At 34.8% G+C, this 21,828-nt stretch overlaps 1 protein-coding gene across 4 annotated transcripts in view; it reads left to right on the plus strand.

Annotated features, from left to right (window-relative positions):
- Positions 1–21,828, plus strand: part of SPAST (spastin) — a 94,052-nt gene that overhangs the window by 23,136 nt on the left and 49,088 nt on the right. Inside the window, exons 2-4 of one of the 4 annotated variants that reach the window (XM_072634123.1) lie at positions 848–931; positions 2,236–2,319; positions 20,574–20,669. In XM_072634123.1, the coding sequence (XP_072490224.1) occupies positions 848–931; positions 2,236–2,319; positions 20,574–20,669 (264 nt within the window). Of the gene's footprint in view, positions 1–844; positions 932–2,235; positions 2,320–20,573; positions 20,670–21,828 lie in introns of all 4 variants that reach the window. The other 3 variants (XM_072634122.1, XM_072634125.1, XM_072634124.1) reach the window with 3 other exon arrangements.

Here is a 21,828-nt window from a genome sequence, read left to right on the forward strand (position 1 = left end):
GCTGGAAGTGCAGTGTATGTCATACTGCTTGATAAATCCTTCTCCTAACTCCATTTTCTATGTAATCCAGGCATGAATTGACAGTAGCAGTGGACACCCCTAGTGCAGAGCTGACAATTGATTAGTGTAGCTTTGTTTTTATTGATATTATTGTTATTTGCTACTGCCTTCTCCACTCCTGTGTCTGTCCTGTGTCTAGTCTGTTCTCTGATACTGCTTTTCTACCCCCAAAATTTCTTTGTGCCTAATTCTCTGTCAGGGAGGTTGAGTTTATTACTATTTCTTAAATACTATTACTTAAGAAATAATAGTAATAACAATGAGGAAATTATAGTAACAATATCTTCTATAGTGCTTTTCTACTTCCAAATCCATTTCCTGAAGATAACCCTGTCAGGAAAGTAGTGGAAGGAATACTGTCTACCAATAGATGGGACAACGTACACTCAAAGAAGGCATGACTTGCCCATAGCACCATGGTTAGTAAATAATAAAGCTAAAACTTAAACCCAGCTATTTTGACTTAATTAGTATTCTTTCTACTGTTTGGTATCTCAGTAAAAACATTGTATTTCATCTTGAATTATCTCATAGATATTCTTATGATACAATCTTTGCCATAATAAAATTGAAGGAAAAAGTTAGGCCCACATTTGCCTTTCATTACTGTTTTTGAAGATATATTTGCAGTTTATTTGCAACAAATTTCTTTGTATTTTCAGGTAATGTATTATTTTCAGTTTTTTTATTTAATTAGAATTTCTCACTAAATTTCTTTCTTTTATTTTATAGTCTTTGGTATACTATTGGTACTTAGTAAATATTAAATATTTCCATTTTAAAGCAGGACAAAAGGATCAAGCTGTGGAATGGTATAAGAAAGGAATTGAAGAGCTAGAGAAAGGAATAGCTGTTGTAGTCTCAGGACAAGGTAAGGTATTGTTCTGGGTTGGTGTATATATCTTTCTTAACATTACACTTATTTACAAGGTTTATTTTTGCTTGATGGTGCAGTTCATTTTTTTCTTATTAAAGTTAGAAACCAAAAGTTTAGTACGTGCTTCACTACAGTTAATTATATGTAACAAAATAGGGAGTAGTGGCTATGGAATACCTTAGAGTAATTCTTGTCTGCTTTTGGAATCGATTTCAGAGACTCTGGGATTTGATTATGTCCTTTATTCATACACAGTAGTGTGACCAAGTGACAATGAATGAGGAAAGTATATCCATGAAAGAGAAGGGATGTTCAGCAGTGTCAGATGCGGCAGAGAGGTCAGGAAGATTGAGAATTAAGAGATTTAGCAGTTGAGAGAGTTTGGTGACCTTGGAAAGAGCAGTTTAGATTGAGTAGTGAGATGGGAAAGCCAGATTCCAAAAAGTTGAGAAGTGAATGAGACTGGACACCTTTTTTTCCTAGGAGTTTGGCTGTGAAAAGGAGAGAGACAAGTAGACTGAGAGAGACTGGAAAACAATAGCATGAAGATCAAGTGAACATTTATTTTTCTTTTTAAAGAATGGAGAGACCTGGGTAGATTCAGAGGCTAGAAGGAAGAGCTGGTGAATAAGGGGAATGAAAGTCAGAGCAAGAGGGATGTTGGAAGGACAAACACCCAAAGAATATTGGAGGCATAGCTTGAAGGACATGGTTGACCTTGACAAAGAGCAGAACTACTTTGTCAGAAGTAGGAGCAAAGGGGTAGTAGATAATAGGAGATGGTGTAGAGAGAAGTTGAAATTCACAAAAGACAGACTCTTTTCTCCTTGCTGAAGGAGAGATGGTTTGAAAGAACTGCTCAGAAGGTTATAAAAGAAGATCAAGTCAGGGAAGAATAAAAGGATTTCAGTGCAGCAGTGAGGTCCTGATGAAAATTAGATAATGTGAATTTTTAGCGGATCTACTTAGCATGTGCAAAGTCTCCCTTTATAGATTACTTATTTTATGCTAATGGTTTAGAATAAGATTTTGAAGAAAATGACTTAAGGTTTATTTTGAAAGATATGAATAATGCCATAACAGGCCAAGTCCCATTACCAACTGCAAGGAATAATCTAAATTATTTTACTGTACCAGAACTTTCTTACATTGACTACTAATTTAAATAATCTTTTTAAAAAAGTTATTTCATAACTTCCTAGAATTTGTTGGATTTATATTGTACATGAAACTCTAGATTGTATCCCTGTAAAGAAACATATTTTAATGAACTTTGATTTTTTTTTTTCTACCCCTAGGTGATCAGTGTGACAGAGCTAGACGTCTTCAAGCTAAAATGATGACTAATTTGGTCATGGCCAAGGATCGTTTACAACTTCTAGGTACTGTTAATATTTTGGTCAGTGGACTTAATAAGATAGCTGTGTAAGTTTTAGTTTACATCTGATATAAAATTGTATAAAAAATCTGATATAAAAACATTTTTAAAATATACAAAAACTCAGTTTTAAATTTAACCGTTTATAGACATTCCTCCCAATCCCCACTCAAAAAAAAAAAAAGTAAAATTGTCTTAAAGGTTATCTGTCTATTTATTCTTTTGTTTAGGTTGGGGTTGGGGAGAGTTGGGAGGAGAGTGATTATTTTTATTGGTACTTTAAAAAAAAAAACCTGAGAAGCAGTAAAAGAAACCCTGCATTGCCTAACTACTAAGACATTTTTCCATTACTTAAGAATTATCTGCCTGCCTTAATCAATGGTACTCACTTAACTCCTACCATAAAATACTTAAGTTCTATACATGCTTCATTCAGAATGATTGGTATTGCATCATTATTCAAAAAACCATGTCAGAGAATGTTGTAGCAAAGCCATCCTCTGATAAACTTATTTTTCTTGTTCAGCTTTGACTTTGTTAGTAAAATTAAATATACAATGTGACTAAAATAATGACTGATTTTCTTCCATAACTTATAAAAATAGGCAGTTATTATCATAGCAGTGACATGCTAAAACATGTTTCGACTTGTAGTAGCAGATTGCATAATTTTAAGTAGGAGGCTGTGTCTTTTATTTGAAGTGTTGTGATAGAGCAGCCTAACCATCTTTTCAGATAAAATCTCACCCAGAGAAAATACTTTATTTCTCAGATTTATTCTCAGATGATGTATTTGGAGTTTTACGTGGTACTGAGTTCCATATAATGTACCTATGGGAGAAAATTGGTTGAAATTTGACTTTGGGTTTGAATTTTGTTGCAACTGAAAATTTTGATTTTCTACTTTACAATAAGATTCACTCCTTTTGTTTTCAGTCATTCACTCTTCAGTCTCTGTACCTAGTGATTACCATAAACTGTAGGTTTGTATCCATATATGTAAAGACTTGTGGGAAGCCTCATGGGATAGTAGGTAGAGCCATCCTTCGAGTTTGTAGGCCCTGGGTTCATTTTCTGCTCTGATGTATAACCCGTGTTTCATCCTGGTAAAGGCTCTTAACCTCTGTGAATCACAGTGAACTTAGTAATCACCTTACTAAGTTACAGATGAGCCACTGTTCAATATCGAGAAAGGAGCTGCCAACGGTCTTCCACAAGAGGAGTTCCTTATGTGGATAAAATCAGAAGTCCAGGCCAAACAAGAAATTACAAGTACAATTAAAATATAAAGCATTCAAGCTTCTCTTTTATCAGAATATCAATGAATAAATCTATGATTGTTAGACCCAAGGTTTAATTTTATAACATACTTTAGTGATATACCAACTTTAAATTATTAAAAATATTTAATTATCAAGACATTGCTTTTTATTTTCCTTTTATAAAGGAAATACTTTGGAGATAGAGATAAATTAAAAATCTAGATTTAGGTATAAAGAGAGTGAAAGAATACAAATGGTGAAGGAAGTTTTTTGTAGTGGTCTTACTCATTCTAGGTAAAAGAAATCATTTCATTTAGAATTCCTTGAGGTTGTTTTGGGCTTTTTTGGGGGGGGAGCAAAGTGGGGAGGATACTAAGATAGACAACAATTCTCTACACTAGTACACTTAACAAAAGCTGAATATGCTAGGCTTTTGAAAAATGATTTTAATAGATTTAGAGAACCATAAGGAACAATGATAAAACCAAAAAACAAGTTCTTCCATCCATTTCAGGACTTCACAGAAAGGCTACCTACCAGAGTCTCTGAGTAGAGATAGGCAGAGTAATTAAGCAGCATAGACGTAGAGCAGAGGCCAGATCAGCATTCAGCTCAGGAAATAGGGCTAGACCAGTACTCAGGCATTGAAGTGCCCGCACACAGCCTACACCCAAGCCTCAGCAAAAAAACGCAAAACTTGGAAGGGTAATGGGAAGCACACTACCAAGAATCTTTCAGGGGACCTGCTATCAGCAATGTACAACAACAGGTGGAAGCTTGTCAGGCTTTCAATAAGAGAAAGAGCCAGGTCCAGGTTTGGAATCATGCAAGAAGGAGGAAACAGAAAAGAAATAAAGGCAAAATCAGTCGAGCCAGAGCCAAAATCCAGGAATTCCTTCAGAAGGTGGGGCCTGGTCTGAGTCATAGAATCCAGAACTGGCAGTACTTGCCTTCTACCATCCAAAAGAATGGGAGGGAGCTGAATCCTGCTTCATGTATAAAGCTTCAGTCCAAAAGCTGAGTGTGGAGTTATGAGTAAATAGAAGAAAATCACATAGTGAAGGAATTCTGTGACCCAAGAAAAGCCCAAGATGTAAAACCAGATGATGAGAATAACTATAAGTCCAAGTGAAGCCTCAGAGAAAATAATGTCCCAGCCATAATAAGCACTTCAGTAATACCTGGAAGAAGTGAAATGAGATAACAAAATTTAATTTTTAAGGAAATGACAGTAAGGGAGTGTGTGGGATGGCTCAGGTCCCTACATAAATCAATTACTCAGAGGCCTCTCAAAGTGATGACAGAAAAGTGATTTATTCGATTCTCGAGAGGCGGGGCTCATCTGTAGGAGTAGGAAAGCCGAAGACAAAGAAAAGGACAGTGATTTATATAGACCCTAACGCAAGTCCCTCCTCCCCCCACTAACCCTTGTCCTCATTAGCTGAGAATATGGTCTTACATTCTAGACACGAAATCTAACCAATCCCTTTTGAAATGAAGACATCGAGGAATTATGTAAGTTTTGTCCAATCATTGAGACCCTAATACACTACACAGTTTTATATCCTTATATGGAACTATTCTATTCTAAAAATATTGTAACCTTGAGCCTTTAGGCCTTACCTCACCCCTGGGAGAAAAATTACAATCTGAGGAGTCTTCACTAAGTCTATCTCACTCAGGAGGGAAGAATGGCCAAGAGAATTAGTGACAAATATAACATGTTAAATCTTATCTTGGAATTGAACTCCCTGAAAATTAGATCAGGCAAACAGAAAGTAATAATTTATAAGAAGAGCAAGAAATATTAAAACTAAATCAAAAGATTGAAAAAAAGGAAGAAAAGATAAGGTATCTATAAAGTGCTTTAAGTTTCACAAAGAACTTTACGTATATTAACTCATTTGATCCTCCCAACAACCCTGTCAGGTGCCTTTATTATCTCCATTTTATAGATGAAAATTTTGTTTCATTTGTTTCAATTGTGTCTGACACTTTGTAACCCCATTTTGAATTTTCTTGGCGAAGATAATGGAGTAGCTTGCCATTTCCTTCTCCAGCTCATTTTACAGATGAGGAAACTGAGGCAAACAGAGTCACAAAGCTGGCAAGTGTCTGAAGCCAGATTTGAACTCAGGAAGTTGAGTCTTCCAAGCCCAGTGCTCTTATCTACTATGCTACTTAGATGCCCAATAGATGAGAATACCAAGGCTGAAAGAAGTTAAGTAACTTGCCTAGTGTCAGAAGCAGAATTTGAACTTGAATCTTCTTTGCATTCTAATACACCACTAAATAGCTAGCATTTATAAAGTGCATTCAGAGCACTGTTATTTTATATGATGTTCACAATAAGACTGAAGCTGATGCTATTATTAAAGTGAAGAAATTGGTTTAACAGGGGTTAAATGACTTGTCCAGGGTTGCACAGCTAATAAATGACTGAGACAGGATTTTAATTCAGGTTTTCCTGACTGTATGTCCCACATTCTCTATCCACTGTGCCACCTAGCTCCCTCAAAAGCAACTGACTTGGAAAGCAAGGAGAGAGAATCTCAGAATCAATGGATTGCTAAAAAATTGACACCTCCCCTAAAGTATACCATATTTTAAGAAATCATAAATGAAAACTGACCCAATCTATTAGAGCTATACAAGGCAAAGTGAAAATAGAATCTGTTAGTCACCTCATCAAAGAAATTCCAAAATAAAAAATTCCAGGAACCTCATAGCCAGCCTCGAGAGCGTTCAAGACAAAGAAAAATTACTGCAAGCAGCCAAAAAGAGTTTAAATACCAAGAAGCCTTAGGATAATACATACTTGCATCTGGCACCATAAAGAAGAGAGAAACTTAGAATATGGCATCCTAAAAGGCTAAAGATAAAGACTTGCAACTAAGAATAACCTATTTTGCAAAACTAGATATAATACTATAAAGGGAAAACTGAACCTGTAATGAACGAAATAAAGGACTTCCAAGCATTTCGGATGAAAGGCCAGAACTGAGTAGAAATTTTGAAATACAGAGGTAGAACTCAAAAGAAATGGATAAAGGGAAATATATTTGATCCATTAGAAAGAACTATATGATGACAAATTATTTACATTTTAATAAGAGGAGAAGAAACAAGTATCTCAGTACCTTAACATCTTCAAGAATCATAGAGAAAGTTAATACATTCAGAGAGTGTATGATCTTGGTGTGATCTTGATCTATTTTGATGGTCTTAGGAGAAGGAAATGAAAGAGAAAAGGGACTTTACTGGAGAGGAAAGGAAGAAGGTAAGGGAACTCACTATCTCATATAATAGGGGAGCATTGGAGGAGGGGTATTCAAACATGGAGGATGGGGTTTGGAGCATGCACATCCCATCGGCCTTATTTTCATCTGAACGAGGAAGGTTGAACACACAAAGATTAAAAGTGTAATATAGACATTGAATTGAACAGCAAAATAGGCAAGGACAGTAAGAGGAGAGTGGAATTTTTAGTAGAAAGGGTAGTATAAGGGAATACTTATAAGCAAAACAAATTCTAATTTTGAATGTTAAATTGTAAAAAGGTTAAAAGGAAAAGAATCTGGAGAACTATGATTAGGTCTGATGGAAGTAGAACAGAGAAGGAGTTATGAAGTAGAAACAGATTGCATCAGTGATCATTAGTGTTCTGTTTTGCCACATTCTTTATAAAAATAGGGGACAGGGCAAAGAGAAGAAAATGCAAAAGGGACAGGCTAAAAGGAAATTGCACAATCAATGATCATAGTCTTGAATGTTATAAACTCATGCACAAAAAAGAGTAGCAGAATAGATTAGAACACAGAATCCAACAGTATGTTGTTTACAAGAAACACATTTGAGATACAAATTTCACACTGGCAGGACTGGAACAGAATTTAATATGCTTCAAGTGAATTTTAAAAAGCACAAGGAAGAATCCTAATTTCAGACAAGGAAACAGTAAAAGGAGATAAATAGATTAACAACATTATGATATTAAAGAAAATATATCAATTCTTTACTCTGCATTGTAAGGCCCAAGTAACCCAGAAACAATATATATATATATATATATTTTTAATAATTTAGCATTCTAAATCCCAGCATTTCTAGCTTAGAGACATACCCAGAAGTAACAGAAGGCAGTTTAAAATAATGTTAATGGGAATCTTGAACAGGGTAAAAGTCACAGTATGATAAAATACAGTTTTTGGTTAACATTCTGCCCTATCTAATAGAATGATAGTCACCTTATTTCCTAAAACTCTTCAGTTCTATTAATATTATTATTATTGTTATTATTATTATTATTCTCCCTCAAGGATTCTTCTAGAGTAATCAAAGGAACTTTCTCCTTGTGATCAGTACTCTCAAACCCTTCAAGAGTGGAATGATGGTACAATCCTTAAAAGGGTCATAAAAAGTTATGGATCTGACCAGTATTTTAGAAATTCACAATGAGAGATCTCTGACAGTTACTGAATGGGGAACTGAAAGGAGTCTACATATTTCTTAATTGTGCATAGTATCTTTACCATGACCATGTATTTGGGTATAAAACTACACAAATGTAAGCAGAAATATTAGATACATCCTTTACTTACCAAATGCAATAAAATTATATTCAGTAAAAGGATTTTGAATAAAGGATTAAAAATTAATTGGGAGACTAAATCAATATAATTTATAGAACTAAAAACCAAATTATAGACAGTTTCATCAAAGAAAATAATGAGACAACTTACTAAAGGTTATGGGATACAGCCAAAACAATTCTAAGGGGAAAATTTATATCTCTAAATATTTGTATCAACAAAAGATAGAACAGATCAGTAAAGTGGACATTCCATTTAAACTACAGAAGCAAAAATGAAAAGACTCTAACTAAATACCAAAATGAGAACTCTAAAAAATCAAAAAGAAGATAAAATTGAAAGAAAAAATTGAATTGGTAAATAGAAATAGGAACTGGTTTTTTTTTTAACCTAGTAAGATTGCTAATCATGTAGTCTAGTTTTTAAAAGGAAAAGAAAACCAAAAGTTCATATGAAAAAGTAATATTCAGTGAATGAAGGTGAAATAAAAGGAAGCTGTTATAAAGTTCCAGATTGAATAGATGAATATTTGCAAACAAAATAAATTAACTAAATTAACAAGAAATGGTTTCTGTAACCCAGTGCCAGAAAAAGAAATTGATTGAGTATTAAACCTTGGGGAAAAAATCTAGCTCAAAACTAGGTAGTTTTATAAGTGAATTCTATCAGACATTCAAAGAATAATAACAAATTTACCTAACTTTTTGAAAAAAGAAATAGAAAATGATATGAATATGATCTTGGTTCCTAAATTGTTAGAGAGGGACAAAGCAGAGAAAGGAAAACATTAACCGTTATTCCTAATGTTCATATCAAAAATATTAACTGAAATATTAGCAAAGATGCTACAGTAACATATTCTAAATCTGATGATTTATTAAGGCCAGGCTGTATTTATACCACAAATGTAAGATTGATTCAGTATAAGGAAAACTATAAATGTAATAGAACATATTAATTTTTAAAAAAATGAATAAAAGCTACATGACCATATCAAGAAATGCTAAAAAAAAGCTTTTGACAAAATCTAACATCTATTTTTGCTACAAATTACAAAGCATAGGAACAAATGGACCTTTCCTTAATATTGTGAGTTATCTATCTAAAACTAAGATCTAACATTCTTTATAATCAAGAAGAAATTAGAGGCCTTTTCAAAACATTACGGATAAATCAAAGGGTACATCACTTCTATTATTTAACATAGTGCTGGAATTGCTAACTGTAGCAATATGAAAAGGAGAAGATATCAAGAGAATAAGTATAGATAAATAGGAAACTAATTTTTTGCGGATGTTATGATGATCAAACTAGTAAATTCCAAAGAATCAGCTAAACAAATTTAACTGATACAACAGTGTAGACATGAGTGATAGACTGTACTGTTTGAAAACAGCAAGAAAGTCTGTTTGACTGGACTATGGAGCATGGGAACGGGAATAATTTATGAAAAGTAGATTGGATCCAAGCTGTGAAGGGATTTAAAAGCTGATGAAAGGAGTTCATCTCTGATTATAAGGTCATTAGGAAGCCATTGCATTTTGTTGAGCAACAGAATAATATAGTCAGACCTGTACCTTAGGTACATCAGTTTGGCATCTGCCTGGAAGATAGATTGGAGAGAGTAGAGGCTGAGTGTAGTGAAGGCAATGAGGAGATTTTTGCAGTCATCTAGATGAAAATTGATGAAGCCCTGAACTAGGGGATACTATGAGTGATACTAAAAGAAACAGTACAGTAAAAATTGACAGGACATATAAAACTATTAGATAGGTTTGGTGAGGAGGGAGGAATAGGGTTGGAATTGACTCTGAAGTTGTGAATCTGGATAACTAGAAAGAGAGTAGTACCCTTGATAAAAACAATGAAGTTTTGAAGAGAAGTATATTTCAGGGGAAAGATAATTAGTTCTTTTTGAACATGTTGAGTTGAGATCCCTGAGATATTTAGTTGGAAATGTCCAGTAGATAGTTGGTCTTCCGAGACTAGAACTCAGGGGAGAGACTAGGCTATTAGATTTGGAAGTCATTGGTTTTGAAATAATTGAAACATGAGACTTGATGAGAATATCATGAAAGAGAGAGTAGAAAGATAAGAGGACAGGACCCAGGACAGAATCTTGGAGGATACCTACAGTTAAGAGGTAGCATATGGATGCTGATCAATCAGTAAGTTTTTATTAAATACTTATTAGGTTTCAGGTACTGTGCCAAGCACTAAATATGTGAAACAAGCAAAAACAGTCCCTGCCTTTACAAAGCTTACATTCTAATGGGGAAGACTACAAGTACTCAAGTAGAGACATACAAAATTCGTATAGAGTAGATAGAAAGTAACTTTAGAGGGGAAGTTACTGACAGTTTGGAAAACATAAAAAAGGCCTACTATAAAAGATTTGGTGTAACCTAATTCTTGAAGGAGGCCAAGGACTCACAGAAACAGTTAGGAAGGGAGAGCACTCCATGCATGAAGGAGGGACAGCTATTGCAGATGCGTGGAAAATGGAGATGGAATTTCCTGCATGAGGAACAGCAAGCAAACCAGTATGAGTGGACAGTAGAACATATATGCAGGGCAATAATATTTAACAAGACTTAAAGATAGGAAGGAGTCATGTTGTGAAAAGTTTTGACCTCTAGACAGGAGTCCATATTTGATCCTTGAGGTAATAAAAAGCCATTGGAATTTGAATAAGTCTTTGTGGGGTATGGATTAGAGTGAGGAAGTAACTGAGATGGGAAGATCAAGTATGAAGCTGTTGGAATAGTCCAAGGCAAGAAGTGATGACCCAAACTAGAGTAGTAGAAGATGTAATATACTTGAGAAATGTGGAGAAATGAAAAAATCTGTCCGCTGATAGACTATGTGGGGTAAATGAGATTGAGAATTTAAGATTGTGAACATGGTATGATTGGAAGAATGGTGGTGCTCTTGAAGTGATAAGTTCTGAAAGGGCGTGAAAAGAGATAATTAGTTCGGTATTGGTTATGTTCAATTTGAGAACCTTATGGAAAACCCAGCAAAAGTGACTGAGGACAAATGGTCAGGCAGGTAAAAGGAGAATCAAAAGAAAACAGTGGCATGAAATCCAGGATGAGAGAGTATTGAGGAGGGAAAAATTAGTTATACTGTGGAGCCATCACAAAGAATAAGCACTAAGAAAAAGCCATTGAATTTGGTAAAGAAGAGATTAGTGACAGCTTTGGAGACAACAGTTTTAGTTGAGTATTGGACTTCAGATTATAAGAGATGGTGATGTTAGAGGAAAGAAAGTAGAGGCAATGAAAGCAGACAGCTTTTTCTAGGAATTTGATTGTGAAAGGGAGGAAAGATATATTACAAGAGCATGAGATGAAGATGAACTTAGTGTAGTTATTTAATATGTAGTTATTTAAACTTGTGGTAGAACATAAATTTGGAATTTGATCTGGTTATTTAGTTCTGCTAGCTGTGTAACTTTGATTAAGTCATTTAATTTCTGTATAATTTTCTCATTTGTAAATTGAGAATTTTTATGCTGCTTTCATTTTAGGGATTGCTATGAAGAGGAAATAATGTAGGTAGAGGCCTTTGTAGATGGTAAGGTTTCAGTTCATGTAGCATATGTGTCAGATGTTATATTTTAAGTTAATTGCTCTGGGTACATATCAATAATAATGATAATAATAAATATTTATTAAGTGCCTACTATATGCCAGGACCTGTGCTCCTTCCCACAAGGAGGTTACAATCTAACGGGGGAAGACAGTTTACAAAAGGAATCTGAAAAGAGGAGAGGAAAGGTTATGTGCTGCGATGAAAATATATGATGGAGAAGTAAGTCAGAGAAGTCCCAAAGTAGTGCAGTCAGGTGAGAAATTAAATGCTTGAGCTTAGATTTCCTTTTCAAGAGAGGTTTAGAGTTCAAGGACACACCCTCCAATCAGAGAGGTAAAGGGTTATGGTGACTTGGCATGCTAAGGCTGATGAGATTTTATAGGATGATGAAATTATCCCTATGAGTATATCTTTTTCCTATGAGCAACTTAGCTGCAGCGTATTACATTAGAGAACTAAATAAACAATGTTGTTAAAGTTACGTGGTCCTGTGCCATAAAAAGTATTTTGGTACTGGATAATATTATCATGACCATCCTCTTCCACCACAGACATTCAAGAAGTACTCAGTTATTCAAGATTATAACAGTTGGTATTTATAAAGCACTTTAATGGTTATAAAGTGCTTTGTATACATAGGATCATAGGGTGGAGGCTTTTACCTATTCTAGCCTCTTTATTTGATATATAAGTAAACTGAGCCAGAGATTGACTTACTCGTATAACTAGTGACAGAGCTGGGATTTGAACTCTGTTTATTCAAATCCAGTCTTTCCATCACACCATGAACATTATTTCATTTGATTTTCGTTATAATACTAAAGACTATACTACAGATGAGGATCATCTAATTAGAGCCGGAAGGATCTAAGAGTCCATCTAGTACAACTATTTAATTTTACAGATGAGAACAGGCTCAGAGAGATCAACTAATTTGCCCAGGATCACACAGTTTGTGTTCGAGGTGAGATTTGAACCCAGGTCTTTTTGATTGCAAATCTAGCAGTCTTTCCACTCACTTCCCTTACTAGCTGGAGATTCATTGACATCTCAGGCATCTAGTGACATTGGTGGGTCCTGTAATTTTCTTAAGGCTCCATTATTACAAGTTTTTTTGCATAAGGTCCTAGAATTCCATCCATACTGCTTTGAGTGGGGTAGCTGAGGAAAACTTTCATTTACAAGTATTTTCTTAAGTGAAAATTGAAGCAGCAAAGACATTCTATTAAAAATATACTATTTTTGTATTGTAGCACTTTCTATTTTGAGAAATTTTTTTTCATTTAACTTCAAATTTATTTGCATTTTAAAAAAATTGTTGGCAATACAAAGAGATTTTTTTTTTTAACTCAAAAATTTGAGTTCCCAAAGCAGAGCATTTGCTACTCTGGGAGGAAGATGTCTTAGCTTGTTTTTTCTTTGACTAACAATGAATTTGATTGGAGTAGATTCACTTTGGCATTGATTTCTATAGATCAAAATTGACTTTAAGGCTTCATGTAGACATGCACAGAGATAGGCTCCATAATTTATTTCAATAATAAGTAGAACTTTTTAATAACAATTATAAAAATATACTTAAACTTGAGGCTTCATTTTTAATAAAGCTTAAATGTTTTTGCATACAGATTTCTTTGGATTTAATATTAATTGATGAAGGTGACATTTAAAAATCATTGCTTTGTTTGCTTTAATTCGTGTCTTTTACCAACACAAATAGTTCCTGTCTCTGAATGGTGTATTTGAAGAGCATTATCACTGAGAAAAATCAGATGACCTACCTGTTAGCTAACAAAATCTGCTCTAAGGTATATTATATCTGCTAGTTTAGAACACAAAAGCTCTGTAGTCCTTTGTGCTTTGTGAGAAAAGGGTAGTTGCTATTCAACCTACCCTAGAGGCATGTGCAGGTTGTACCACAAACCAGCCATGGTGCCTGCCTGTCTGACCCTACAAAGTAAAGCTTAAGGGAAGTCACTGTGTACGTGCAGTGGCTTCCCTATGTTTTGTCTGCAGAAGTGGAAGGAAGCTGGGAGCCCTGTGTTAGCTTAGCATATCTCAGTACTGAACATAAACTACCTGATTAATGTTAGCTTAGTGGGACATAAATGTTAGGATATCTGTCTGGTCCTCCAGAATTACTGGGACTGCAGGTCCACACTGAAAATACTGATCTTTTTATGGTCTCAGAACAAACTAATATCTCTGGCAGTCTCACACTGGTAATACAAAGTTCAGGGTGCAAGTTAACTTACCATGTGAATTGACTTGAATTTTAATGGATTAAAGTTTGAGTTTTGGCATATGTTCTGTCATCCTGAAGATGCTTATAGCAGCTGGTTCATTGGAAATCACAGAATTTTAGATTTGAAAGAGACCCTCGGAACTAATTTAAATTGTTTTTAGAATACTGCCTTAAATTCTAAAAAAAATTCTCTACCTTATAAACAACAAATAAATGAAAATTTCCATATATATTAGGTGGAATAGAAACTGTGACTATTATGTACATTTGCTTTCCTTTTTAAGTATGTAATATATTTAATATGTTCATTTCAAAGATGTTCTACTTATTTTTCTTTTGTGTTTCCTTCTGTTTGCTTCTGTGCATTTTAAAAAATATTTCAATGACTGTCTTTTCTATTTTTTCTAACTCTTTTGACACTACTATTTGTAGCTTGCCTTCTTCCTGGAAATTCCCTAAATTGGGTGAAAAAAAAAAAAAAGAAAAAATATTTGTAACAATTGTGCAATATGTGTTTACCCATTGGTCATATCCAAAAATAGCTATCTCATTTCTATACCTTGAGACCAATACCTTGTCTGTCAACATGTTCTGTCATTAGTCCTCTGGAGCAAAGATGTCAAATTCTAGGTTACCTATAACATTCCTTAGTGTGGGCCAACTGGATTAAAATGTAATTAAATATAAATTTAAGAAAATAAATAATAATACAGTAGAACAAACATAATTTTAATATATGGTTTTCTATGTCAGTTTGCTGCCTACAGGGATCCTTGTTATGGTTTAGTGACCCCCTTCTATTTGAGTTTGACCTCACAACCCTGGAGTGTAGTTGGTCATTTTCACTGATTAGATTTCTTAATTCTTTTCACTCAAGGAGGTTAGATTTTTAATTGGGGGAAACAGTATATGAAGGGGGACAGGCAGCATAGTGTGGAGATGACTAGTAAATACTGTGGGGGGGTCTGGTTACAGGCCAAAGTGAAAGCTCATTTTTCAGAGCCTAGAGTCCGAGGTTCTGGTGAGAGGAGGAAGAGGATGATGGCTGCAGTGTTGGCTGTATAATCAAGGCTAGTGTAGAGATGGCCTGGTTCTTAGCAACAAAAAGTGAAAGCTTACTTACCAGAATCCAGCATACCAGGAGCACAGTTCCAAGTTCTGAGATGGGCTTGGGGGAGGGGAGATAAGAGGAATGATTGTAGTGCTAGAAGCATAATGTAGAGATTTAGGTCAAGCAAAGTCCAGTGATTACTTGTCAAGTACTTGTGATGAGGGCTAAAGAGATAGGGCTACAGGAACTCCAAGGCTGGAGTTCCCTGCCTGGGCCATCTGAAGAATTCATGGACTCAAGTATTCTTGAGGTCAAGGTGGTAAAGATTTATTACGCTTTTCAGCAGGCAAGAGTTCTTAGGGAAGCTGCAACCTTAGAGGGGTACAGGTAAAGTTTATATAGGATATTCTATAGTAAAACGTGTGCTAGATATGCTAATTAGGTGATTCGGGGCGGGATTAAGAAGTAGTTCTTAAAGGAACATGTACTTTTAATTTCTACTATGTAGGTTTTCTACCCAGAGTTTGTCAGGAAATAGCCCAAGGGGGTGCTACATGGAGGTGTGGTTTTAGACCTGAACCATTGCTAAGTCAATTAAAGGTCAGGACTGACTAAGGAATACCAGGCTACTCTCATCAGTGTCTTGTTAGACAAGATAAATGTCGGAGTATACGTATGTCTAAGTCTAGGATACATATGATTGGTCAGTGAGTAGTAAATGTCATTATGACCCAGTACACAGCCCATTCAGCCAGTGCACAGCTGGTTCAAACTAATAAGTTCTACAGGTGCGTTTGGCTACTGTAGCAGAAAGAGATAACGCTTATTGCTGGGGCAGACTGTGTCCTTGGGCTAGGGAGAAACTGTCTGGGATAGTTTTTTGAGGCTAGGGAGAAATGTGATTTTTTAGAGAGAAATGTAATTTTAGAGTTGGGGTCCAAGCACATGTACCCAAGCACCCCATCAGTTGCAGTGGAGATTCTTGGTCAGGAATAAGTAGGACTACATGGCCTCTGAGGTTCCTTTGAACTCTTAGATCCTGGGATTTGATGATACTCTCAATATAACATAGTGACCACTTAGCAAAAGGGGAACCAGGACCAAATGATCCATCATCACTATTATACCTGGCTTATCACCCACAGCCAGTGTTTCTCCTGTGTTTACTTCATGGTGTCTCACTACACTTTTACTACCAAATGTAAGCTGATTTGATTCAAGACATATTAGTCCCCTTGTTAAGGACTAGTTAAGAACTTGTCTTTTTGAGTAGCCATATTTTACAGTAACACTGGACTCAGAGCATGAAGGAAGTCCTGAATGTGCCAAGTGCAAAGCTACAAAGCTTCCCTTGCCCCTGGCATAATTTGATGTTTGCATCCCAAACTGGAATCCCTGTGTGTTCTTGGGAGTCAAGACAGGGGCCAGACAGTCTGCACTAGGCTTGTGCAGCTGGGACCCTTGTAGATAAGGAGACCATCCTATCTTAATGATCTAGCAGTTCCTGAGGGGAAAGAATGAGGCTTTTACCATTACCTTTCTCCTCCCCTTTCTGGAGGGGTTTTGACCTTTTCTGCACCTTTCCCCCTCCCCTGCCACATTTCTTTTAGGTGGAGCTGTCATAAATATGCAGACTTCTGTAAGAACTGTGAACTCTTTGCTCTGGCTTTGGGCTCCACATATATGCTTATTCCTTGTTTTCCTCTAGTTTTCACATAAGTTTTGTGAAGTTGAGATTTCCAAAGTACCACTGCAGTGAGCTGTTCATAGCAACCCTAATCCTACAATAGACAAGCTTTCCAACCTTTGTCCTAACTCTGTTCTCATTTCTATATACCTCATAGTGCCCAGTTCAGACATTTTGTTAAGCACTGGTTCTGTGCTAGGAGTTCAAAGACTGAAATGAACCAGCTTTTGTCCTCAAGGAGTTTACATTCTGCTGGGGAATGCAATATATGTACAGATAAGTCAAACAGGGCAGTTGAAGGATAGATAAAGCATTTGTATTAGAAAATGAGGCAGAGATAAAAAGTTAGTTTATGCTGAAAGTGGAATTCTGTAATGGTGAAAATGAAGGTTCATTATAGAATCTTTATGCAATTTTACAATATCTAAACTTTTGTAACTTAGGTGGTATACACAATTTGTTGATGACATTTAAAAGAAAAATTAATTTTCTTTCCAAATATGTACTTCATTTCTGGATACAGGATGCCATTTGCCATATTGTTTAGGATATATTTTCCCCATAACCTGGGAGATTAGATTAATACATGACATATAGTGTAATAAAATTGGATTTTAATAAACTTGCTTTTAAGTCCATTATGTTTAATTTTTTATTTTGATAAAAGTTGGTATTAGAATGAAATTTTATTTTAAAATAGCCACAGAAGCCACAGAATGACAATGTAAAACAAGAGCAAGAGCACTGGACTGAGACTCAGGAGACCTGAGTCCTAATTCCATTTTTGCTACTGTTTCTGAACCTGTTTCCTCCTTTATGAAGTATCTTCTAATTCTAACATTTGATCATTTTATGAGATTTAGTGGAGTGATACTATATAGACTTGTACATATATACATTATATACATATATGTATTTTTAAAGAGAAATGCACCTTTTTGTAAGAGATGTCTTGAATGATGTTCTTGCTAAGAGTTTGTAGTCTGGTAAAAGTTATGGAACCCTGTTGTGTGTGGAAACTTCTTTTGCATTGAAGGGGCAGAGCTGAAAGTGTGTGTGTGTGTGTGTGTGTGTGTGTGTGTGTGTGTGTGTGTGTGTGTGTGTATGCGTGCGTGTGTGTTTTGGTTTTGTATTAAGTGAAATTCAGTCTAATTTTGCCATCTTCATGGAATGTCGTTTGATTATGTAGTTGTGAGGCAAAGGTGGAAAGTAATTGCATAGAAAAATGAAGAATGTCTTGAAAATTGCTTTATGGAATATCTTACCTGAATATTTGTCTAATTTAGAAGATTGTTGATTTCTTAGTTTTCTGTAAAAGTTTTTGATGTGTATATATGTTTTATCACAGTAATCAGAGATATTTTTGAAATTAAATCATAGCCTTAAATGTAATTTCATAGAAGTAACTTTTTAAACAGACAATACCAAAGATATGATTATTCTTGTAATCATAAACTAAAGATACTTTCTGTGACCAAACAAGGAGCTATTTTCTTGAGTTATAAAAAAAATAAAGCATTTCTGCAGTCCTTTGGGGGGAGAATGCATATTCTTCAACTAGTTTACATTTTAAAAGATCATTTTATATCATTTGTTTGGAACTTAGATGATTCTGGATACTTAAAGCCTTTGTCAGTGGAACACAAGTGTTTGCAGGTTCTGGGGAAAGTTTTCAGTGCAGGGCAAATAAAAGACAATATATCTCTGATTTGAGAATCAGCCAAGTTCAGAGTTGGCTTCAAGAAGATGAATTTTTCATATACAACAACACTTGGATGACCATCTACTGAGTATTGGTATATATTGATGGAGAGGGAAAACTCATGCCATTGAAATTTAGTCCTTAAGGGTCTATAATTAATGGAATTAAGAACACATTTTCCATTGGAAATGATGTCACAGAAGCATGACTGGTCATTTTTCCTGTTCAACCCTCAAAATCCTATTCTAATACCACAGCTGAAATACAGTATTGATAATGTTAGAAGTGAGCCCGTTTAACAAGCCCCCAACAGTGAGAAGCATGCTCACCTTAAATAAAGAATAATACCTGTTGTGAAATCAGGAAGGCCTTTATTAATCTTTACGTGCATTCCCCCAGAATGGATGAGTAGCCTCCTCCAGTAAGGTTACAGAAAGATTACAGGAAGACTACAACATGTGCAGTAAGATGGGGCTTCTTATACTGTTTCCTGAACTTTGGATCTCCCATGGCACTGTCCCCTGGCCATATGACTTCATGTTCTCCTCTCTGATAGGCATTTCCTCACACAGCTCCTTGGGTCTGCACCTTAATTTCTAACCTCTAACCTGTCTATAGGGGTCACAGCCCCTGTCACCTAGGAATGTGGACAACAGAACCTTCTTACTTCCCACAATAATATTATAAAACAGAGGTTCTTAACCTTTTTTGTGTCATGGACACCTTTGATAGTCTGGTAAAAGCTATGAACCCTTCTTAGAATAATGTTTTTAAATACATAAAATACAATATATAGGATTACCAAAAAAAATTATATTGAAATACAGTTATCAAAATTTTAGACAAGTTCACAGATTCCAGGTTGAGAACCTCTACTATAGAGCCTGTAATTAATAGCATTTATCATTCTGTGGTGTAATGTATTATGAGTTTGAATTGGAGATACCTAGAACACATCTTTTTTCTGCTACAGTCCCAACAGCAAGATTCTTCCCTGACTTTGTACAAATAACTCAAGGGCAATGGTTCCCAGAGGCATCAGTAGCTCTGGCTTCCCTAGGACAAGAGTGAGGAAATAAATAAAAGTAGTATGTATAAATTGCTCCGTCATTCATGAAATCAAGTATAGATGAGTTAGAGGTGAGTTATTCATAAAATAAGATGTGACATGAAGGTCTGTAACAGCTATTATACATGATGTTTTTGTTTAAGCAAGATAGTCATGATACTGATTTGCATCATTAGAGAGAATCTCCTCACAGAACTTGTGTTTTGCTTGCTTGATTGTAAGTATAGAGGTGAGGATCTTGGCTTCTTTATGAGTTTTACATAATGATACCCCCTTATGAAGTGATTGCAGAAAACTGAAAACAAATAAATTAATAATTAGAAAAAAAGAATGATTAATAATTAGAAAAAAGACCACTTTAAAAAGGTCTTACTCTCCCTTTCTGTCTGTATTTTTGTAATGTTTCTAATTCTGTTCTCTTTGTTAGGTTAGTTTTCTGTTCCTCTTTGCTCATCAAAATCTTAACTGTGTCCCAAGGCCCAGGGAAGATCCCATTTTTATAAAGCCTTTGTTTACGTGCCACCCTAATCCACAGTGATATCTCTCTAATACAGACTCTCTTCTGCTTTTTTGTCTGCGGTTTCATACTTAGATCTATAGTCTTTTTTTCATCATTGCATATTTTAATCTTTCCAGGTAAATATTTTTTACTGTTGCATATTTTAATCTTTCTAGGTCGATTTTAAGGTCATGAGAAATACGAATTGTACTGTCTTAGACTTCTTTGTATTATCTATAATGCCTAGCACAGTCTCTTGTCCATAGTAGGTGCTGAATGAGTATTTATTAATGATGATAATAAAGCAAATACTAGACTTCTTATAATTTAATAACCTTTCATGTTTGCCTATAAATAAGCACTGCAGTTGTTGATTTCTACTGTTATTTTCATACATATGTTTTGAGCTTATTAGAATTCATATCAGTTTTATATAAATGCAAAAAACCTTACTTTAAAACCTATTTGATCTTAACATGCACATTTTATTTGTTTGTTAGTTTTTTTTGGTTTATTTTGTATTTTTTTTTACCCCCTTTCTATTTGTTGCATAGAGAAGCTGCAACCAGTTTTGCAATTTCCCAAGTCACAAACGGACGTCTATAATGACACTACTAACTTGACATGCCGCAATGGACATCTACAGTCAGGTGGGTTTGGGTTAACTGACACTTATGAAAGTGAGCACCTATCTTAATTTCCAACCATAAGACTTGCATGCAAACTAATCCCACACTTAATTAAAGAATATGCTTTTCTGTTTTAGAAATTTTAGTTTTCCGTTTTCATAAGGCTTTTTTAACTGTTTCTTCTTTGACATTAAATGACGTATCTTTTTTCCTTGCATTTTCCTATTGCTTATAATAGTTGTAAGTAAAATTATATTAGGAAGATAGTATTAACTAAAAGACAAAACAGTTACATGCCCATGTTCTCTTTTATGCTTTTGTGTATAAAATGAGTGACATTTTTTCTAATTGATTTTTAAAATGTGTTTGCTCAGAAAGAACATGAAACTTATGCTTTTGTGTCTTCTGGATTATGGAAGTAATTTTCGAAAGTGAAATGGTAGAATTTACTTTGATTTTCATTGTTTTAGAATTGGCATTTTATATATTCTAGTTATGCTTTAATGTAATGTGCATATATATATATAGATAGTTTGTGAATATCATATCGTAATATTAAAAGTTTGAAGTCAGGTGTATGTAGCAAAAGAAATTGGAATGTTCAGACAATTCCACTGACTCATTTTGGAATAGATGAAATTTGTTATACTTGCTTGGTAAGTAAATGGCAAAATGAAGACGAAATCAAATGCCATAGAGTTTTCAAACTATCGGTTTGCTTCATTATCTACATGGTTTTATATACTTTCCTTTTTTATGTCCACTGAAAGTTACTGTTTTCTGTAAACTGTTGTGGGAGCAATTTAAGTTAGATGTTAGAAACTTTCTTGGCTCTACTATAAAAATTATGAAATATTGAAATATAGGAAAGGTTACGGAGTAGCTTTCTTTGAGAAATTCTTTAAAAGAAAGGCATATAGTTTGCAGAACTGATTTTGATTTTTTTCAGTATCCTTTTTACCTTTAAACTTTGATTTTCCCATAAATTTGATTAGGTTGTTACAGAACCACAAAAATCTCAGAATTGAAGGGAACTTCAGAGGCTATTCATTTTGGTTAAATTTAGAAAACATGTAGTCCTGAGCCTTTACCTGACAATCATTTTGCCTGGAGGCCTTTTGTGAGAGGTCTGTTCTACTTTTTTCTAGCTGTAAAATTATGAAAGTATCCTTTATGTCAA

This window comes from Notamacropus eugenii, chromosome 1 (genome assembly GCF_028372415.1).
Source record: "Notamacropus eugenii isolate mMacEug1 chromosome 1, mMacEug1.pri_v2, whole genome shotgun sequence".
Classification (NCBI taxonomy): domain Eukaryota; kingdom Metazoa; phylum Chordata; class Mammalia; order Diprotodontia; family Macropodidae; genus Notamacropus; species Notamacropus eugenii.